This window comes from Bos mutus, chromosome 28 (assembly GCF_027580195.1).
Source record: "Bos mutus isolate GX-2022 chromosome 28, NWIPB_WYAK_1.1, whole genome shotgun sequence".
In the NCBI taxonomy this organism is placed as follows: Eukaryota; Metazoa; Chordata; class Mammalia; order Artiodactyla; family Bovidae; genus Bos; species Bos mutus.
In genome coordinates this window covers 17,342,824-17,361,762 of record NC_091644.1, presented here as the reverse complement: position 1 = coordinate 17,361,762, position 18,939 = coordinate 17,342,824, and the positions used below count along the sequence as shown (strand labels likewise).

At 48.6% G+C, this 18,939-nt stretch overlaps 1 protein-coding gene across 1 annotated transcript; it reads left to right on the top strand.

The window, feature by feature from the left end:
• Positions 1-11,447: 11,447 nt before the first annotated feature.
• DDIT4 (DNA damage inducible transcript 4) lies at positions 11,448-13,577 on the top strand. The gene is made up of 3 exons (XM_005888692.3): positions 11,448-11,587; positions 11,710-11,965; positions 12,239-13,577. Exons 2-3 carry the CDS (start codon positions 11,770-11,772, stop codon positions 12,730-12,732), a joined length of 690 nt encoding a protein of 229 aa, XP_005888754.1. The 5' UTR covers positions 11,448-11,587; positions 11,710-11,769; the 3' UTR covers positions 12,733-13,577.
• Positions 13,578-18,939: the final 5,362 nt, after the last annotated feature.

The window sequence follows — 18,939 nt, the reverse complement described above, 5'->3', positions numbered from 1 at the left end:
CTTTCCTTGCCCTTGTTCCCAAAAGTTAGTTTCCTGGCCTTGGGCTCCTTGTCACCTACCCAGGGTCACAGGCACTGTGGAGGTCAGTCACCTTGAACGAGCCTTTCCTACACTGCCCCGTGCTTCCACAATCGTCTCCACAGCCATCCTCACTTCTCCCCATCTGGAACCACAGACCTGTCCCAGACCCTCCCTCCCTCTGTCCAGATCTTGTCAGTGGCCCCTTCCCACTGGGTCTCCACTGCCACAGCTCTGCCCCACCTCTGTCTAACCCCAAACCCCATCAGCAGTCCTTCAATAGCAAAAAAAAAAAAACCCCAAAATCTTTGAGAGTAATACAAGCTCATGATAAAAATCCAATTTCCAATGTCTCTACAAAGCAAAATAAAGGTAACCTTAGTTTTTAACCTGAAAAACAAACAAAAAAAGATATGAAGTGAAAAAGTAAAAGCCTCTTCCTCCCCTCCGTCCCTCAGAGATAACCTCTGTGGACAGTATCCTTCTAGATGTTTTCTCTGCACATCTAAGTGTGTGTCTGCTGGGGAGTGTCCTCTGTTTTACTTTCAGAATGAGATGAGAGGATACAAACTGTTCTGCAACTTGTCCTTTTTACCTAACGACATATCTTGGGCATTTTTCCAAAACTGACCTCACTCTTTTTAACATCCACATAATGCTCCATGATTTGGAGCTTATTTAACTATTTGCCACAGACACTCAAGGGGGTTTTCAGTTTTTTCTGTCACTATCTAACTGACTCTCTGCCTCTGGTCTCAAACTTCCAATCTGCCTTCCACACCGCCGCCGGATTGCAACACCCAGTCTATCATACCTGGATCAGCTGTCTTCCCTGCATTAGGGTTACACACGAGGTGTCTTATCTTTCCTCCTTGGTCTTAAGCTCAGGACAGGGTGTTAGCCTTAGAGGTCGTGACAAGGACAGCCTATCAACTGTGCAGTTTTCGAGCCAATCTCAGTGCTGCCCTGGGAAAGTGGAAGGAGGTTCTCAGGCCACGTGGATATTCATTTTCTTTTTTCATATTTGTATGCTGAGAACTCTGGGGCCCTGGCTTGTGCCGGGCACTGGAGCTCTGAGATGAAACAGATGCAGACCTCGGCCTCTCAGAGCTTGCAGTTCAGTGGGAAAGAAAGGCATTGTACATCCACACAGATAAATACATGAATAATTACATATGGGATGAGGGCTTTGAAAGGAAACAACCAAGGAGATGGGAGGGGGCCACCAGGAGCGAGGGCCTGTGAAGCTGGCAGACCGTGGGATCTGGTTTCCATTCTAGGCCACTTCCCCTTTACTCTTCTCAGCTGATGAGAAGGGAAATCCCCCTTTCAGTTTTAACTTTCTGTGACAGTAAGACACGCTATCAGAGCTCAGTGGTAGCAGAGTTCCCCAGGCCAAATACTTACTGAGCACATACCATATGTAGCTAACATACAGAGGTAGGGACATATGTGTGTGTGTGTTGGGGCAAGTTGTGGTGTTAGGTGTTTAAAGATTTAAAATAGGTGACCTCTGAAGGAGTTTACAACTTGATGGAGCATCACGCCCAGGAGAGGATCATTTCAATATACATCAGGTGAGAAGAGAGCACAGCTCATCCACAGCTCTGAGAACTGAGCACTAGCTTCACAGGCAGGCAGCTCTGGGCTGGACTCGCTGTCCTGCACTCACCAGCCAGGGAATGTAGAACTTTCCAAGTGTGTTCAAAAAGGGCTCCTGGAGGGCCCGGAGCTGAGACAAGCTTGGAGTATGAATCACAAGAGCTAGAAGGGGATCTGGGAAGGGTAATCTGTGTGAAGATGGGAACAAGCTGAAGGGAAGATACTTGACTTCACAGAGGAAAAGTAACCCACAGGGAACCTGAGCAAAGTCAACTATACCAGCCTTGGAAGAAAATCCAAGCACAAAAGAGCAGTTTAAGGAGTGCAAGCATCCCCCATTCTCCTCCTGGGAGCCAAAGATTTCATGCCCCAGAGAGGGCACCAGATGGGAGAAGACAGAAATGTTACCTCTGCCAGTCTCACTTCCAAGTCTACATGTCTGTTTCTCTTTAGCGTGATTAAAAATATTGTAAATCATATGCTTTTACTTTGCTGATGTTCTCTTTGTGAGCCACTGTATGTGGCTGTATATATTTTGCACATCTACATACGTATTACTGTGCAAAGCTGTATACACAAAGCCAGGCATACTGTACTTTATGGAAAATGTAAGAGCATTTCAGAGGTAATTAGAACCATCTGTGATTTTCCCCTCCTAGCTTCAGGAAGGAGATGCAGCTAGAGATAGTCAAGCTGGAGGTTTGTGAGGCCGAGGTATGGAGCCAGACTTGCTCTAAAGGTAGTGGGAAGCAGAGTAATAGTAAAATAGTTCTAGGCTCTCCTTGTTTCTCCTTAAGATAACAAAGTTACCTCCACAACCAAAGCAGGAACTCCCAAATCAAGTTCTGTCCACAACTCGTCTCTGCCTCATTTTCTCCACCTGTAAAGGGAAGAAGCCTCACCTGCCAGTGTGGGGCTGTAGCACCACGGGTCAACTTTGGCAAGCAATGAGGCCCAGGCTGAGGGAGCTTTTAAACCAGCCTGGGCAAAACTCAGGGACATTGCTGTCAAATCTGAATGTTATTCCTGGCCTCCAAGGCTAATTGTCTCTGGACTGGTGCATCTGGGTTCAGATCCTGCTCCTTTGAGAAGCAACTTAGTGAAGCTTCTGCTGGCCTATTGATGTCCTTTCCTGGGGCCAGAGACTCTTAAAACTTTCTGGGAGAATGACAAACAAGCCTCATTGTGCAGCCCTCAGTAAATGCAGCACCGAGTACTAAGGAAAAGCTCCCATAATAACCACGTGTGATAATAAAAAGATAAAAAGGCAAATAGGTATGTAGGTCAGCTCAAAAATAGCCAGCCACCCACCCATTTGACCTAGGTAACCATTTGTGCCAGTGGGTCCAAAGTTTTCTTCGCTCCTCTCCCAAGCTGACCTTCCCTGCTTTTTTATAAGGTTACCTTAAATAAAAGTCCCTTCCTGCATGGGCTGGAGTTGGCCCGGGCAGTTCTGACCTGCAGCCCTACAGGAGCAGGCACTTCTCCGTGCGCTCCTTCCACCGAACAAATCCTGGGGTCAGAGGGCACAAGCGCTCGGCCTCTGCCATGAATTCTTGCACCTAAGTCGGGGTGTAGGGTGGTAACTCACAAACACTCCCCCGCCCACCCTCATAAGGGTTCTGTGCGCAACCCAGAAGGCCTCCCCTACCCCAACAGAGACCGCTTTGTTAGCAGACCCGGTCGGAGGAGAGTTACAGCCTCAGGGTTGTGAGGGCCTCCTCAGCCTCTCCGCCCTCCCTCTCTCCCCGCTCTTCTGCCCTCACCGAGAGAGGGGCCGGCCCCTCGCCCTGCCCCCACCCAGCAGCCCAACGGCCGTAGCGCTGAGCTCAGCATCTCCGCAGCCCGGCCGCCTTCCTGTAAGACGGTAGGAGTCATCCCCTTCCTTTCCCCCCGCAGTGGGCGGAGCTATCACTGGCCCGGCCCTCCTCCCCTGTCTCACTTTCCCTCCTCCCCTCTCCTCGTCCCCCACGCACACGTTCTCCAAGTCACGTCCCCGTTCCCCTCAGCACACACCAAGGGGTCCGTGGAGATGGACACCCCCTCGCCAGTCAGCTGCTTAGCATCTGTCACCTCCACTGCCAGACTCCCCAGAGGGCGCACCTCGGTTGAGGGTAGGGGGTGGGAGGGGAAAGGAGAGGGAGGAAGGGTCTTCCCTTCCCCCATCCCGCTGGCCCCCACTGCAGACCAATCACAGCAGGGAAGTCGGTTCAGCTCTAGGGAAGTCAATTCAGCTCTTAAGTTCACCTCTTCCCAGAGCAGAATCTAGAGGTCTAGATTTGTGTGTGTGTGTTTCTCTGCCTTTGATTTTTAAGTACAAAAAGATGGAGCCATGGCTTCTAGCTTCCTCTGTCAGACTCTGTCCTTTGTGGGTTACAAGAGGAACAGATGGGGCAGGGAGAGACCCCTCAGCGCACCACTTCACAGATGGGCCTTCCTAGAGGAGACCAGAGCTCTCAGGGAGGATGCTGGGATGGGGGAACGTGACAGAATCACTGTCACTTCTGGGCTTGAGGTTGTTTAGCTGAAGGTGATCCCTTGGGCGACACTGTTTTGCCATTGAGTCAGCACTGCTGGGCCCTGCTGAATTCTGCAGGGCGAGGAAGAACCTCATCAGATAAAATAAGAGCCAAACCAACAGAGAAAGTTTTTTGTCAACAACATCATGTCGACTCCAGGTGTTCACTCCACCTATTCTACACCATGTGTCCCCAGCATGTACTGACCCCTTTCCCAGCAATGCAGTCTCCTTTGGCTCACAACTAAGAGTATCAGTCAGGGGCTTGGAATCAAGGAAATGAGCCTAGATCTAGAGTCATGGCTCCAGTCTGCCGACTGGCTATGTGACCTTAGGCAAGTCCCTGCCTCTATCCAAGCCTGTTTTCTCACCTGTAAAATGACACTGATGAGGCCTGTCCTGTCTACACTACGCAAATAAAAGTTGTTTTTATTGACAGAGTTACGAAGATGCTAAAGATATGAGTGTTTTTAAAACCATAAGGAGTTCCAGAAAGGTCAAAGATCTTTGTGAGGAGGTGGCAGTGTTGCCAGGTGGAACTGGCAGCTGTCATCACCAGCAAGCCAAGGAATTCCAGACAAAGACCCAGGATGCAGACCCTGGGTGGTTGCCTTTTTGCACAGACTTGAGTTTTCAAGCCTTTGGCTACTAAGGCCACTAGAGAGAAAAGCCGCAATTCTGAGGGAAGTTAAGAAACTTGACAGGAGCCAGGAAGGGGTTACAAGCCTGGGAAAAGAAAGTTCTTGAAGATTGAATAAGGCCTAATTGCTAGGAGAACTCATGAGGCTCCCTGCTCTCCAGCTTGGTTCCTTATCCATAAAGTGGGGAGGGGGTTCCTAAAAGAGGCACTTTCCCTGGGGCTGCAGGCCCTAACATTCAAAGATTTTAAGATTCACTCACTCCACTGAAGAAGAATCCTGAGAGTGGAGGACTGACTTCTCTCTCTGCTGAGTATTAATCTAGCCGTGCTCACCTCACCTCAGCCCCTTAGGGGGTACCCAGAAGGTGGCCAGCCCCCCTGGTCTCTCTTTTCTTGTGTGTGTGTGTAGCAGCGGGGGTAGAGGGGGTGAGCTCATTTTACTTCCCAGGCAGGCAGCAAGCCCAGATTCAGGCTGTCCCCAGGGTAGCAGCTTCTGATCACCCTGGTCATCCCCCACCCCTACTCCACCCCCCAGCTTGAGGGAACAAAGCCCAACCTGACCCCGCCTCCCCCCTTTGATATATGGCAATTGGAAACCCTCAAAAAGCAAGCACACTGAAAGGACTGAACTGGGACGTCTGTTTCTACCTTCTCTGGCAGGCCTCCTCCAGATGGTCCACCACCCTACAGGTCAGGCCTGGGAGTTTTAGAAAAGGAGCTCCATAGAATTTAAATCTTTTTTTTTTCTTTGTTATGATCTTTGTGGCGCTTGAATAGGCCTTTGAGACTCTCTAGTTCTGGGTTTTCAAAACTGGGGTATGAAAATCCCCAGCAGTATATGAAGCCACAGGATAAACGCAGTGAATCTTTTGTTAAAAAGGGTTTTTGTGGGGGCAGGGAAGATTAAGAAATTTAATATTAAGTCATTTTAAAGTTTGCTACTAAAATTAACACAAATTCCCCTACACAGATAAAATATAAAATAGAATGCAAGATTATATTATTTGTAATAAAAGTAATAAAATAAAATGATACTTTGTAATGAAAATACTGAGTTTCAAAGACATTATGCTTCCTAGGGGCTGCTTCAGGCCACAGCCCAGTACCCTATTCATCCTTAGCAGCCAAATGGCCTGAATTGGGGTCAGCTGACTCTTGTCCCCTCATAGGACCTGGGCTTGCCTCAGAAAGCAGTTTTGGGTACTAACTGGAGAGGGGTGTTGCCTCACCCTCCCTCCACTTCACTATTTTCTTTTCTCATAAGAGTTCAGATGCTAGGATGGGAGAGGGATTCTGGGAAGCTGGCCAAAAGCTGACCCCGCAGATGGGATTCCTTCCTGAGAAGCAGTGCAGTGTGTCAGTGAGAAAAGAGACAGTGCCTGGAGTCTGGGTCCCATGGGCAATTCTAGCTGCATGGGAGACGAGGAGGGGAGCAGTGAGGTCTGGTAGGCTGTCAGGACTTTCATCAGTGCAACGGGTAACCTGAATTCTTGCAGGAGCCTCAGGCTATCCTCCGCCTTTGTCATGGTGGTTTAACAAGCCAGCCTTTCCTGGGGTTCCCTCGGCCCTTTGTCCTGTCCCCAGAGGAAATGGCTTCCTGTGAAACCTGGGAGCCCAGCAGAACTGGCTGCCTGTGAGCTCACCATTGCCACAAGTAGGCCTACTCTCCATAGCTGTCTGCCATTTCACCAACCCCGAACCCACCCCCCACCCACAGAGAGGCTGGGGAGCCAACCCAGTGTTCCTTCCAGGGCCTACCCTTCTTCCTGAGAAGTCAGTCCTCAGTTCGCAGACATCCCAACTAAACAAGAGCATCAAGACCTCCCGAGGAGCTTTTGTACAAAAGGGTCCCATTCAGACCTACCAAATCAGAATGGGGGCTGGGGAGGTGGGACTCTATGATTTACAAGTTCCACAGAAGATTCTAATTATCAATCAGGCTTAAAAGCCACTAGTTGATGGAAAGATTATAGGACACTCACTCTGGGCCTCAATTTGCTCCTCTGTAGAATGGTATTATGTTCATTCCTCTGGGTATAAGTAGATAATACAATTCAAAAGCTTCTTTGAAAGGCTGCATAATACAATGTATTGTCAGTATTTCCATTTCAAAAAGTAGCTTTATTTGCAAAAAGATTCCTCACTGAATTTTTAATTATCCCTCCAACAGCACAGTTAAAATCCTACGGTAGTCCTCAGCTGTCAACAGCTTTTCACAGCCCTCCTAGTAAACCAGGTGCACTTATAATCTTGCTATTTTGACCAAGTTGTTTGTTTTTCAAGTAAAAAAGCCACAGAAGTCCTGGGAACACTTCTGCTGGCTTCATTGTCCCCACCTCCCACCACCGCTCCACCCTCTCCCTACCCCCCACGCTCCTCCAGCCTCCTCCACTCCCCTCAATGACATGCTTCCAAAGGGCTGTGGAGGCGCCCCAAGCACAGCCACACAGGCATGCCAGCTGGCCTTCAGGGGTTCCCATCCTGAATTCTGGGGTTCCAAGAACCACACTCCCACCCCAAGATCTGGTTAAACTCCCCAAACCCGACTGGAGCAACTTGCCAGACTGAGGCCCTGGGAACCTGTGCGCAGGACAGAAACCACCAGAACAGGGAGGGGCAGGTGGCCAAGGGGTGAGTGCTCATTGACTTTAAATTGCAGGCTGCTGTGGGTCCTACGGGAAGACAGCAGAGCCTGGGAAGATGCGGAGTGTCTGCATGGGCAGGGCCCTGGCCACAGAGACTGGGACTTGGGACCTGGTTACCAACTCCAGAGGCCTGAGTCACAGGGGACGTGACACTTAGCCCACTGCTGCTGGGAGTTCAGCCATCTCCCTTTCAGGGTCGCTTGGCGCAGATTCCATGTTGCACACTGTGTCTATGTTAGGCGTGCTTTCCCCAGAAGACACATGTAAATGCACAGACTTGAATGGTTAACAATGCCCTCTGGAGTTGTGCAAAGGGACATCCGTACTACCACCAACACAGGAATATAAACTTCAAAAGTAGAAGAGAGTGACTGCTTGGTGAGCTCAGGGTCTCCTTTGGGATGATCAAGATATTGTAGAATGGACGGAGGTGGTGAGGGCACAGCATGTGCACACATTAAATGCCAGTGACTTGTGCACTTTAAAAAGTTTCATTTTATATTTGAATTTCATCTCAGTAAAAAAAAATTTTTTTTAAGTTTTTTTAAGGCACTCGAAAGGAAAGTACAAATTGCTTTAAAAGATTTCCCACAAGTCAGCCCTCTCTGACAATGTGTGCGTTTCCCACAATGCACCTCTCTCCCCAGCTTCCTGGGGTTGCCGACTGTACTCCAACTGAAAGAATTAGGTTATCTTGGAAGCCCCGCTGCTAGACCTGAGCAAAGGAAGAAGGGAAATATTCGGATACATCCCACACTTTTGGCAGCACTTGTCAGAAATGGGATAGAAAGGTAGCAAGCAGTTCTTCTGAAGGCCTACCCCAAAGTCCACCAGATCATGAAAATCCAAATGTAGGCCTGCGGTTCTCAGAGAATCCACCTTCTTGCTTTATCCATTAATTCATTTGTTCATCCAAGGAGTATTCACTGAGCCTCTACTATGTGCTTTACACTGAAAGTTGAGTAGAACAGGGATTTCCCTGGTGGTCCAAGTGGCTAAGGCTCTGCTCTCCCATAGAGGGGGGTACAGGTTAGATCCCTGTTCAGGCAACTAAGATTCTGTGTGGCCAAAAAAAAAGAAAAAGAGAGAGAGAGGGAAGAACACCACCTTTAAGAAGCTCATAGTCCAGCGAGAAAACTAAAGTGGAAACAGTTATTAACAGAGATGCGCATGAGGTGCAAGGATGACCCAAGGAGGGGCATCTAAGGGATGGTGAATTGGATTCACCAGCTGGGGAGGTCTTCCTGGAGGATGGGATGCCAGAGCTGGTCTCAAAATCTGCTGGTGGAAACATGTCCAGGCAAGCCTGACCAGCAGCCAGCCTAGGCCTGAGAGGGAGAGAAGCACACCAAATGCAGGGTTCATAGGATCTTTAAAGGCTCTGAAGAGGCCTGGCTCAGAAGCTAGGAGATGTAGCTGTCTCCTTCCTGCAAGTACCACCTTTTGGGGTCCCCCTTCATCCCATCTGTTTCAGTATGTGAGATGGTAACAATGTCTTTCCAGCCACTGCCTTGGGGAAGGGATCCTGCCCTTCACCTCACAGGACCCTTCACCTCACAGCATGAACCAAGACCCTTCAACCAGGCCCCTCAGAGGGGTTGTTAAGAAACTCCCCTTTAGATCCAAAGGTTCTCCTAACAGACAACAGTATGGGTGAAGAATGTCAGTGGAGAAGCCATTTTGCCCTCCACCCTCATCCCCCTGCAGCTAGGCCTCCTCCTGGGTGGTCTTTTACCCTATAGCCTACTCTCTCCTACAAGGGAAAAACCTTTAAGGTTAAGACTGCCTGTCCTTTTTTCATCACTTTTTGAAAACAATGAGACAACATTAATGGAGTTTTTTTTTTTTTTTAAGAAACAAAATTATCCAGTGCTCATTTAACATAACCCTTTCCAATTATAAAAAGCTGTGTGTGTGTGTGTGTGTGTTTTTAGCTGTTTTATTAACAGAATGAGACAGTGAATGAAAAAAGCTGCTTGGCACACAGTATATGGCTCCACAACACACTACTTCCATGATGGCTATTTATTGAATGAATGAATGATTCCTAGTAAACTGACCTTTCTAGAATAACTCTGGATTCTTTTGCTTACAAAACCTCTATTTTTCATAGATTAGTGTTCCACATTTTTCAGAATATTTTTTCATGCAGGGAATGGGGGAGAGAGAAGAAAACCACTCTGTCTCTTGCTGTCTCCCCAGTCCAGTCAGCCTGGGAGGAGAGAACGGTCTTGATAGACTAATTCCCTGATCTTTACTCTGAGTGACAGAAAGACACACCCATACAGGTCACCCCAACTCTTTTCTTTTCACCTCAGTAAAGGGTAATTTCAAGAGGATGTCATCTCCCCTCAGTCTTCCAAGCACTTCACCCAACTGTTAGGACCTGGTGTCTTTAAGGCTCCCAGCAAGTTACTGGAGCTTGAAGAATAGGAAGAAAGGGCCAGTGTGGAGGCCTCGAAAGCTCTGGCAGCCAAAAGACTATTCTATTTTGCAGCAGTCTTTAAGGTATCTCCTAATCTGAGTCATCTGATTTATTTTTTATCCATGAATTTGTCTCCAGAGATGGTTCTCTCATCTGCTGGAAGCTGATGGGGTGCAGGGTTTGAATTCTGATCGTTTACAGTTTTAAGTCTTGGTTTACCCGGAAGACCCACGGGTCAGTCTTTTTTTTTTTTTTTTTTAATGGGAGCGGGGTGTGTGGATGGCAGCGGCCTGACTACTCCAGTGGCAAGTGTCTTTGGTCGCACAAGTCTGCCCGGAAGCGAGGCCCGCCAGTCTGATCTGGTTAGGCTCTGGCCCGCCCCGGCACGGGAGCGTCTGATGTAAGTTTGGTTTTCTCTTCCATCAGGATTCTGTGTCCCAGATTGATAAATCTCTTAAGTAAATAAAGGTCGAATCTGTCAGAACCTCTTCTCACCGTCAGCAATCTCTGTTAGTTTTCTATATTACCGCCGTCGGGTCACATTTTCTGTGGCACCGCCTGAATGACGAAACAGGGAATGGCGATTGCTCTCCGGGGCTTTTTCTGGAGATCTAGGTCCTTGATCCTGATGCAACTCTCCGGGTCTTTTACACAAAGCGTTTTGGTGAGGACGGGCGCTAGGACCCAGCAGACGCCTTGGGTTCTCTCGCCGCTGCGGACTGGAGAGACAGCCGCACCGCAGTCGGTCCATCGGGCACGCGGGTGGGTCTGTGTGTCTCTATGATGAGAGTCAGTTCCCAGCTCAAGAACCAAGCGCTAGGAACCCGGGCCCATCAATACTGCTTTAACCACATTTCCCAAACCCTCTTCTTGTAGGCAGCTGGAAGGAGCGGACACTGTTTGGGGACCAGGCTCACATTCCGGGCACGGACCCTGGCCCCCGCATTAGTCCATCCCCTGGGGCTGGAGAGTAATAGGCGGGCGGGCAGGTGGGGCGGCCGGGAAGAGGGAGAACGGTGCCCGGAGCAGCCCAGTCTTTGCACCCCACCCCCAGTCCTTTCGTAAGGCAAGGTTAGCGTGGGGTACGTGTGCGAGAGCCGGCTGGATTAACGTCTGCTCCCGCACCGCCGTCCCACGAGTATCCAGCCGGGCACCCAATTGTGCCTGTAGCTCGCAGGTTCTCAGACGCTGGGTGCAACCGTTTTCCTTGCCTCTTGCCCCCTCAAGTTCCCCTGCCTCTTCCCCCCGCGGCTGCGGCCTACCCCCTCCATCAGAAATACGACCGTATAATAAACAAGTCTTTCCTTGATCCTCCCCTGCCGCGAGCGCCCTCGGGGACCTTGGCAGCTGCAGCCGCCACAGATCCCTTCCAGAAAGGGGGCGTGGCCGCGGCTCGGGGGTTCGTCCCGGAGCGTTCTGGGGCTCAACGGGGGCGGGGCCAGGCGGCTGTCACTGGGCAGGAGAGAACGTTGCGAACGTGCGCCTGAAGCCCATTGGCCGAGGTGGGCCACACTCCCGGGTCTGGATTGGGCCGCCTCGCGGAAGGGGTGTGGCCTCTCTGCACTAGCCCTTATAGGTCTCTCGGCGCTGGTGCTAGGGACCGCGGCAGGCCTAGGGGGAGGTGCGGGTGGGTAGAAGGGACAGGTCTGGGCAGAGCTCGGGGCTTGGCACCAGTTCGCGCACTCATTCAAGCGGCAGTACGCACTTGTCCCAGCAGTCCTCGCTGACCGCAGTAACTGGTGAGTGTCCCTTCTGTGTATGCTGATCGTTGAGCCGAGAGGCCTCGGCCGTGGGGGTCTTAGCGCTCTGTCTGATCCAGCCCCCAGACTGACGCCCAATCTGAACCGCTTTTCTCTTACAGCGTCTTCTGAGCTCCAGCACCCTGAGCTCATCGGCAGACGCCCTGGCGTCCATCCTCACTATGCCTAGCCTTTGGGATCGCTTCTCGTCGTCCTCTTCGTCCTCGTCCTTGTCCCGAACTCCCACCCCGAATCAGCCGCCGCGCTCAGCGTGGGGGTCGGCGGCCCGAGAAGAAGGACTCGGCCGCTGCGGGAGCCTGGAGAGCTCGGACTGCGAATCCCTGGACAGCAGCAACAGTGGCTTTGGGCCGGAGGAAGGTAAGCGGTAGGCAGGAGCCGGACGCGAGTAGAAGGGCCGGGGAGGTGAGGAAACACCGCGCTAGGAGTCAAAGCCCACCTAGACTTCCTATCCCATCAGAATCCGGATTGCGGAAGGGGGCAAGCAGAGGAGAGGAATTGAGGTATAGGGTACTATCATGGGGCATAAACTGAGGCACGGAGTGGGAACAAGTGCTGGTTTCTTAGCGAAACAGCACTTCCCCCGTTTGGAGCTTCTCTTACCTAATCCTCCCCTATTGCTTTCCCTTGCAGACTCTGCATACCTGGATGGGGTGTCCCTGCCCGACTTCGAGCTGCTCAGCGATCCCGAGGATGAGCACCTGTGTGCCAGCCTGATGCAGCTGCTGCAGGAGAGCCTGGCCCAGGCCCGACTGGGCTCGCGGCGCCCCGCGCGCCTGCTGATGCCGGGTCAGCTGGTGAGCCAGGTGGGCAAAGAACTACTGCGCCTGGCCTACAGCGAGCCGTGCGGCCTGCGAGGGGCGCTGCTGGACGTCTGCGTAGAGCAGGGCAAGAGCTGCCACAGCGTGGGGCAACTGGCCCTCGACCCCAGCCTGGTGCCCACCTTCCAGCTGACCCTCGTGCTGCGCCTGGACTCACGCCTCTGGCCCAAGATCCAGGGGTTGTTTAGCTCTGCCAACTCTCCCTTCGTCCCTGGCTTCAGCCAGTCCCTGACGCTGAGCACTGGCTTCAGAGTAATCAAGAAGAAACTGTACAGCTCGGAGCAACTTCTCATCGAGGAGTGTTGAACTTGGGCCTGGGGGGCCGATAACGCCCCCATGTCAGAGACAATTTTGAACTTTTGGGGTGGGGGGCAAGCAGAGGCTGAGGGACTGGTGCCTGCCCTTAGAAAACTGACAACAGCCACCTGAGGGTAGAAAAGTCAAGGTGGGGGGAACACAGTGTTTCCCTAGGAAGCTCACTGAGGTGTGAGCTGGTGGCTCCCAGTTGGAGGCACGCACTGCCCCTCAGTACTGTAGCATGAACAAAGGCTTAGGGGCCAACCAGGCTTCTGACTGGATGTGTATGTAGCATGTACCCAGTTATTTTTACTGTTACTGACAGTTAAGGCAACAGTGGTGTGACAGAGCCGGGAGAGCAGCTGGGCTGCTCTGGCCTCTTCGAGGGATGTGTGTTTCACCATAGCTGGCCCTGGTGGGAGGGGGGGAGGTCATCGAGGTGATTCGTGTATCTCATGGTCTGAAGGGCCCAAATGTTTGGTTCTTTGTTTTTGTTTTTTGATCATAGCTTCACTACTGACCTGTTCAAGGCAGCTATCTTACAGACGCATGAATGTAAGAGTAGGAAAGGGGTGGGTGTTAGGATCACTTGGGGATCTTTGACACTTGAAGAATAAATACACCTGGGAGCTGTGTGTGGCCCATCCTTGGATGTGTACTAAAGGGTTGAGCTGTGAGGGGATGGGGCTGATTGGGGTAGGGGCTGGCACCCCTCCCTCAGAGGAGTACCATCTGGATCTTCCATCTAGAACTGTTTACATGAAGATACTCGCTGTTCATGAATACACTTGATGTTCAAGTATTAAGACCTATGCAATGTTTTTTACTTTTCTAATAAAAAAAGTTTGTTAAAACACATGTCTCTCATTAGTGCCACGAAATAAAAGGGAGGGAGATGGGTGCTGTAGAGGGTGGGTTTTGTCAGACTCTGGTGCAGCTCGGTGTTTCTCTGTTCCTCAGGACGGTCTGAGGCCCCCTGCCAGCACAGTAATGGAGGTATGCAGGCTGAGCGCCCTCTGTGTCAAGAACCCTGGCTCCCTTTGCTCTGCTGGTTGAGGCTACCAAGGAGAAGCCCTGGAAGCTGAGGAGGGAGTCAGACCTCACAGAGTCAGAGTCTCACCTGAGTGCCTGGGGTTAGAAGGGCCTGGCGCAAAGGACTGCTGAGCCCACGGTTCTTCCAGGCACTTAAAGGACTGCAAAAGACATTTTGGGTGTGTGAAAAAAGGCACATTCTATTGGTTCTACAGTCATGAAAATTACACATTTTATCTCCGGACAAGAACAGGCTAGGGAGCAGGAGCAAAAGGCATGGAGTCTGAAAAAGACTTACTTTGTTCAAGCCTCTGACTGGACAAGAAACTTAGGGCTCAGAGAGGGGCAAGACCTGCCAGGCAGGAACAAAACACACAACACACACAGGAGGCGTGGCGAGGGCTTTGGGAACCAGGGGACTCCAGAACATTTCTTGAATGTTCTTGGTGACCTGGACTCATTACACTCGTTGGGCCCCAATTTCCTTATCAGTGAAGTTGGGGTTGGGCCAGATGAAGGCCAGGGCCCTTCCCACTCCTCCCTCCCGGCCACTCGGCCAGTCCTCCCACACCAGCCTCTGGAGGGTTGTTATCTCCTTTGTTTCTCTTCCTTGTCTGAGACAGGCCTTGTTTGCCCAACTGTGAAACAGTGGTTCTTCCACTGGATTGTAGAGTCAAATCTGTTGGGGCCTGAGTTAAACACAGAGCCCCCTGCCCTGGTGGAGATTCTGACTGCATGTGTCTGGGGCAGGGCCGCAGGAATCTGCATTTTCATTCAGGATCCTGACACGGTCTTGAACTTCGGGATGGTCTAGAAGACTCACGTCTCTAGTGGAATGAAATGACTTGTTCCCCAAGATGAATGAAGTGGTTAGAACTAGATTTGAAAATGGTGGTAAAAGTAAGAAGGTGCCCAGAGCAGTTTTAAGAGAGCCCTTACTTCTTGGCACATCTTCCTGATAGCCACCCTGGGAGGGGTGGGTGGGGTGAGGGTTAGTAAAGTTTTACAGATTAGTAAACAGTTTTATAGATGTCTATTTGACATCCAATTGGAGTAGGTGATTGGATTTGTGCATCTGGAGCTGGGGGGAGGTCCAGGCTGGAGCAGAAACGTTTACTAACAGAGGCCTAACCCCTAAATGACCATATCTTCTTCTGACCTTGGCTGTCCTTGCCCACTCTTAGCCCCTCAGGGTGGAAAGTAAGGCAGACTTAGCACTTCGGTGGTGTCTGGGGGCACTCTCCCAGGAACTGAGATCAGGGGCAATTCTCATGGCTGTGCTTCCCTGGCCCCCAAAGAGGAAAACAATCATGTCTAGAGAGTCTTATTGGTATTTGGAAGCAAGAGAGGGATAGAGTGGTAAGCATTAACCCTCTCCTAGACCAGGAAGCAGCAAGCACCCTCAGGTCATTCCTTCTCTTAGCTGGAAGACCAGAGGAAAACTTGCATTCCCAAGAAGGCTCAGCTAAGATGTTCTTTCCTGTGGCCAGACTCCCTTTCCTCATCCTCATGGTGCTTGAAAATCCCCCCAAATAGGATAGAAAGAGCCCCCGAGGCTGGGACTCTTAGACCCCCTTATGAGGCCTAAGGGAGCTTTGTCCTAGATATTGGGCTGTTGAAGAGAAGATGAAGCAGGTTTCTTTGTTGCCAAGACTGAAAGCTAATAAAGCTTATGAGACTTCCGTATAAAATCCAACTTTGAAAAATGCTTTCTGAAATCATTCTGTTTGGCCTATAAAATTTGTATTGATTTCCTTGATCTTGAGGCAGGAAGGCCATGAGTGTGGCCTGAAAGCCGGGCAGGTACTAGTCTAGGCATGCGGACCCTGAGTGGGAGGGACCCTGAGGTCCCACTTCCCGCTGGACCTCAATTTTCAGGGTTTATGAATTTTCAGTAGTTAGCCTGACACTCAGACCTTTCTGAATTAATGAAAGACTGCAGTTTCCATCTGGAAAAAGGTATAACTGGAGTCCAGCACTGGCAGAGGAAGTCAGTGGCTGGGCAAGAGATGGGAGGCCTGAGCTGTGGCAGAGCAGACACCCTGTGATAGAAACCACCTTTGACTGCCTTCCCTTCTGATCTGACTTTCCTCTAATGCTCTAAAGTCATCACCTTAACAACTGTCATGTCAACATATAATCTTAATAAGTTCTTGTAAAAAACATCATATTGGGCTACTGTGCTCAGATAGCATCACTTCTAAGCTGTAGTTTTCTAAACCCAGTGCATATTAAGCACCCTATATAAGGTTCCTTTAATTCTGCCTCATGTTTCAGAAGGAAATTCGAAGGCTCAGAGCGGCTCAGTGAGCAGGGGTAAGAAGGGAAAAGTGTCTCCTACCTCCTGGGCCTTTGGCTCAATTCACTGAACCCTGCTGCTTCCCCAGCTCAGGTGTCCCGGTCAGCCTCATCCTGCTTTTGCTGCTGGGGCAGCAAGCTGAGGAAACATGAGGCATAGAAATCAGGCCCAATTAATAGATGAATACAGGACTCTATAATTATCCTGCAAGGGGGGCTCTTTATGAAGGAATCACAAATTAGAAAACAGTCCATTAAACCCAGACACATCCATGCAGGGTCCCAGCTGGGGAGTCTCCATCTCAGTCCCAACAATGGGCAGCTGCATAAAAATATCTGTGGCCAGGCAGTACTGATGGCTCCAGAGGGCAGACACTGGCAGATAGATGGTCACTTGATCACTGCATTCATTTATTCAACCTACATACAATGAAATGGGGCCGTGGACCTGCAAGACGAAGCCAAAGTAAGTGGGAACCCTTAAAAAGCTGATGGTAAAGTCAAAGTTCTCTCTCTCTCACACACAGACTCCCACATAATCACACACATACGTTTACAAGCAAAACTGTGAGGCAAAGAAAAATGAGAGAGAGAAAATGGCTATATATTCAATTTTCCCTATCCCTAACTTCCCAGGAAAAAAAATCTAACAATCAAGAAAGATTAAAAGTATACCTACATAAAACTAATTAAATTGTATGCTTAAAATGGTGAATTTTATTGAATGTAAATTATACCGTAATATCTGAATTTTTTAAGAATTATGTATACACAAAAATTAACTCAAAGTAGATCACAGACCTAAATGGAAGAACTAACTATAAAATTCTTAGAAGAAAATATAGAAGTAAATCTACATGATCTTGGATTAGGCAATGACTTCTTAGATATGACACCAAAAATACAAGTTTTAAAAGAGAAGATCAACAAGTTAGACTTTATAAAATTTTTAAATATTTGTGCTTCAAAGGACACTATCAAGAAAGTAGAAAGACAACCCACAAACTGGGAGAAAATATTTTACAAACCCTATACATGATAAGCAATTTTCATCTAGAATATATAAAGAACTCATGAAACCTAATTAAAAAATGAACATAAGATCTGAATAGAGCTTTCTTCGAAGAAGATATATGAATGCCCTATAAGCATTTATGAAAAAAATTGTTTTAACTATTGGTCATTAGGGAAGTATAAAACAGGATACTGTTTCATACTACCAGAATGGCTATAATCAAAGATGCAGGCAATACCAAGTACTGGCAAGGATGTGGGGAAACTGGAACCGTCATACATTGCTGGATGGTTTGTAAAATGGTACAGTCATTTTGGAAAAGAGTTTGGTAGTGCCTTATAATGTTAAACATATAGTTACCATATGACACAGTAATTCCACTTCTAAGATATACCCAAGAAATGAAATGTATGTATGAATGTATGAATGAATGAATGAATGAATGTATGAATGTATGAATCTTCATAGCAGCATTATTCATAATATCAAAGTAGAAACAAACCAAATGTCCATCCACATGAATGGATAAATAAAACATGGTATATTCATACAGTGGAAATATTATTTGTCAATTAAAAAAATGAAGTACTAATCCATGCTACCACATTTGATGGTTCTCAAAAATGTCATGGTAAGTGAAAGAAGCAAGTCATGACCACATATTGTATGAGTACATTTATACGAAATGTCCAGAAAAAACTAATCATCGAAATAGAAAGTAAATGAGTTGCTTAGGCCTGGGCGACAGGGGAAGATGGGGGTGAATGCTAGTGGATATAGAGTTTCTTTTGGGGGTGATGATAACATTCTTAATTCTGCAACTCAGTGAATATACTAAAACCCATTTAACTGTACACTTTTAACAGGGGAAATCTGCAATTCAGTTGCTAAGTTGTGTCTGACTGCGACCCCATGGACGGCAGCACACCTGTAAATTATATCAATAAAACTTTTTTTAAGTATACATTTTTCAAATCCATAGAATTGAACACCTAATAAAAGGGTGCATTTTTCTGTATGTAAATTATACATCGATTAAAAAATTTTAACACACATGAAAAAGTACATAAAATTACCCCTAGAAGTTTTAAAGCATAAATTATTATAGTGCTATAATTAGGGTTCCATTTAGAAGGCAATGGCACCCCATTCCAGTACTCTTGCCTAGAAAATCCCATGGATGGAGGAGCCTGGTAGGCTGCAGTCCATGGGATTGCTAAGAGTTGGACACGACTGAGCGACTTCACTTTGACTTTTCACTTTCATGCATTGGAGAAAGAAATGGCAACCCACTCCAGTGTTCTTGCCTAGAGAATCCCAGGGACGGGGGAGCCTGGTGGGCTGCCGTCTATGGGGTCGCACAGAGTTGGACACGACTGAAGCGACTTAGAAGTAGCAGTGTAAATATAGTAAATTTTTCACTAAGGAAGGTAAAGAGAAGCCACGAGCAAATTGTATTTAGTGTCTGTCTCTGCCAACAGAATGTCAGCCCTAAAAAAGTGCCTGGCTTCTAGAAAATGTTCAATGCATATATGTCGAAGAAAAGACAAACCCACCAGCTCCTCGAGAGGCCCACTGGAACCACTTTCAAATACTTTCTTTTTTATTACGGTAAAATACACATAACATAACATTTACCATGTTAACCATTTTTAAGTGTCCAGTTCAGTAGTGTTCAATATATTCACACTGCTGTGCGACCCATCTCCAGAACTTTTTCATCTTGCAGAACAGACACTTTACACCCATTAAATAACAATGCCTCATCTCCCACCCCATTCTACTCTGTGTCTCTATGAATTTAAAGTCTCTAGATACATCACATAAGTGGAATCATACACTATTTGTCTTACTCTGCCTGGCTTGCTTCA

Excerpts from the sequence above, each read along its gene's own strand:
- DDIT4 (XM_005888692.3), top strand. The coding sequence starts at position 11,770 with ATGCCTAGCCTTTGGGATCGCTTCTCGTCGTCCTCTTCGTCCTCGTCC. Across the intron at positions 11,966-12,238 it reads TGGCTTTGGGCCGGAGGAAG|ACTCTGCATACCTGGATGGG; the intron begins GTAAGCGGTAGG and ends TTTCCCTTGCAG.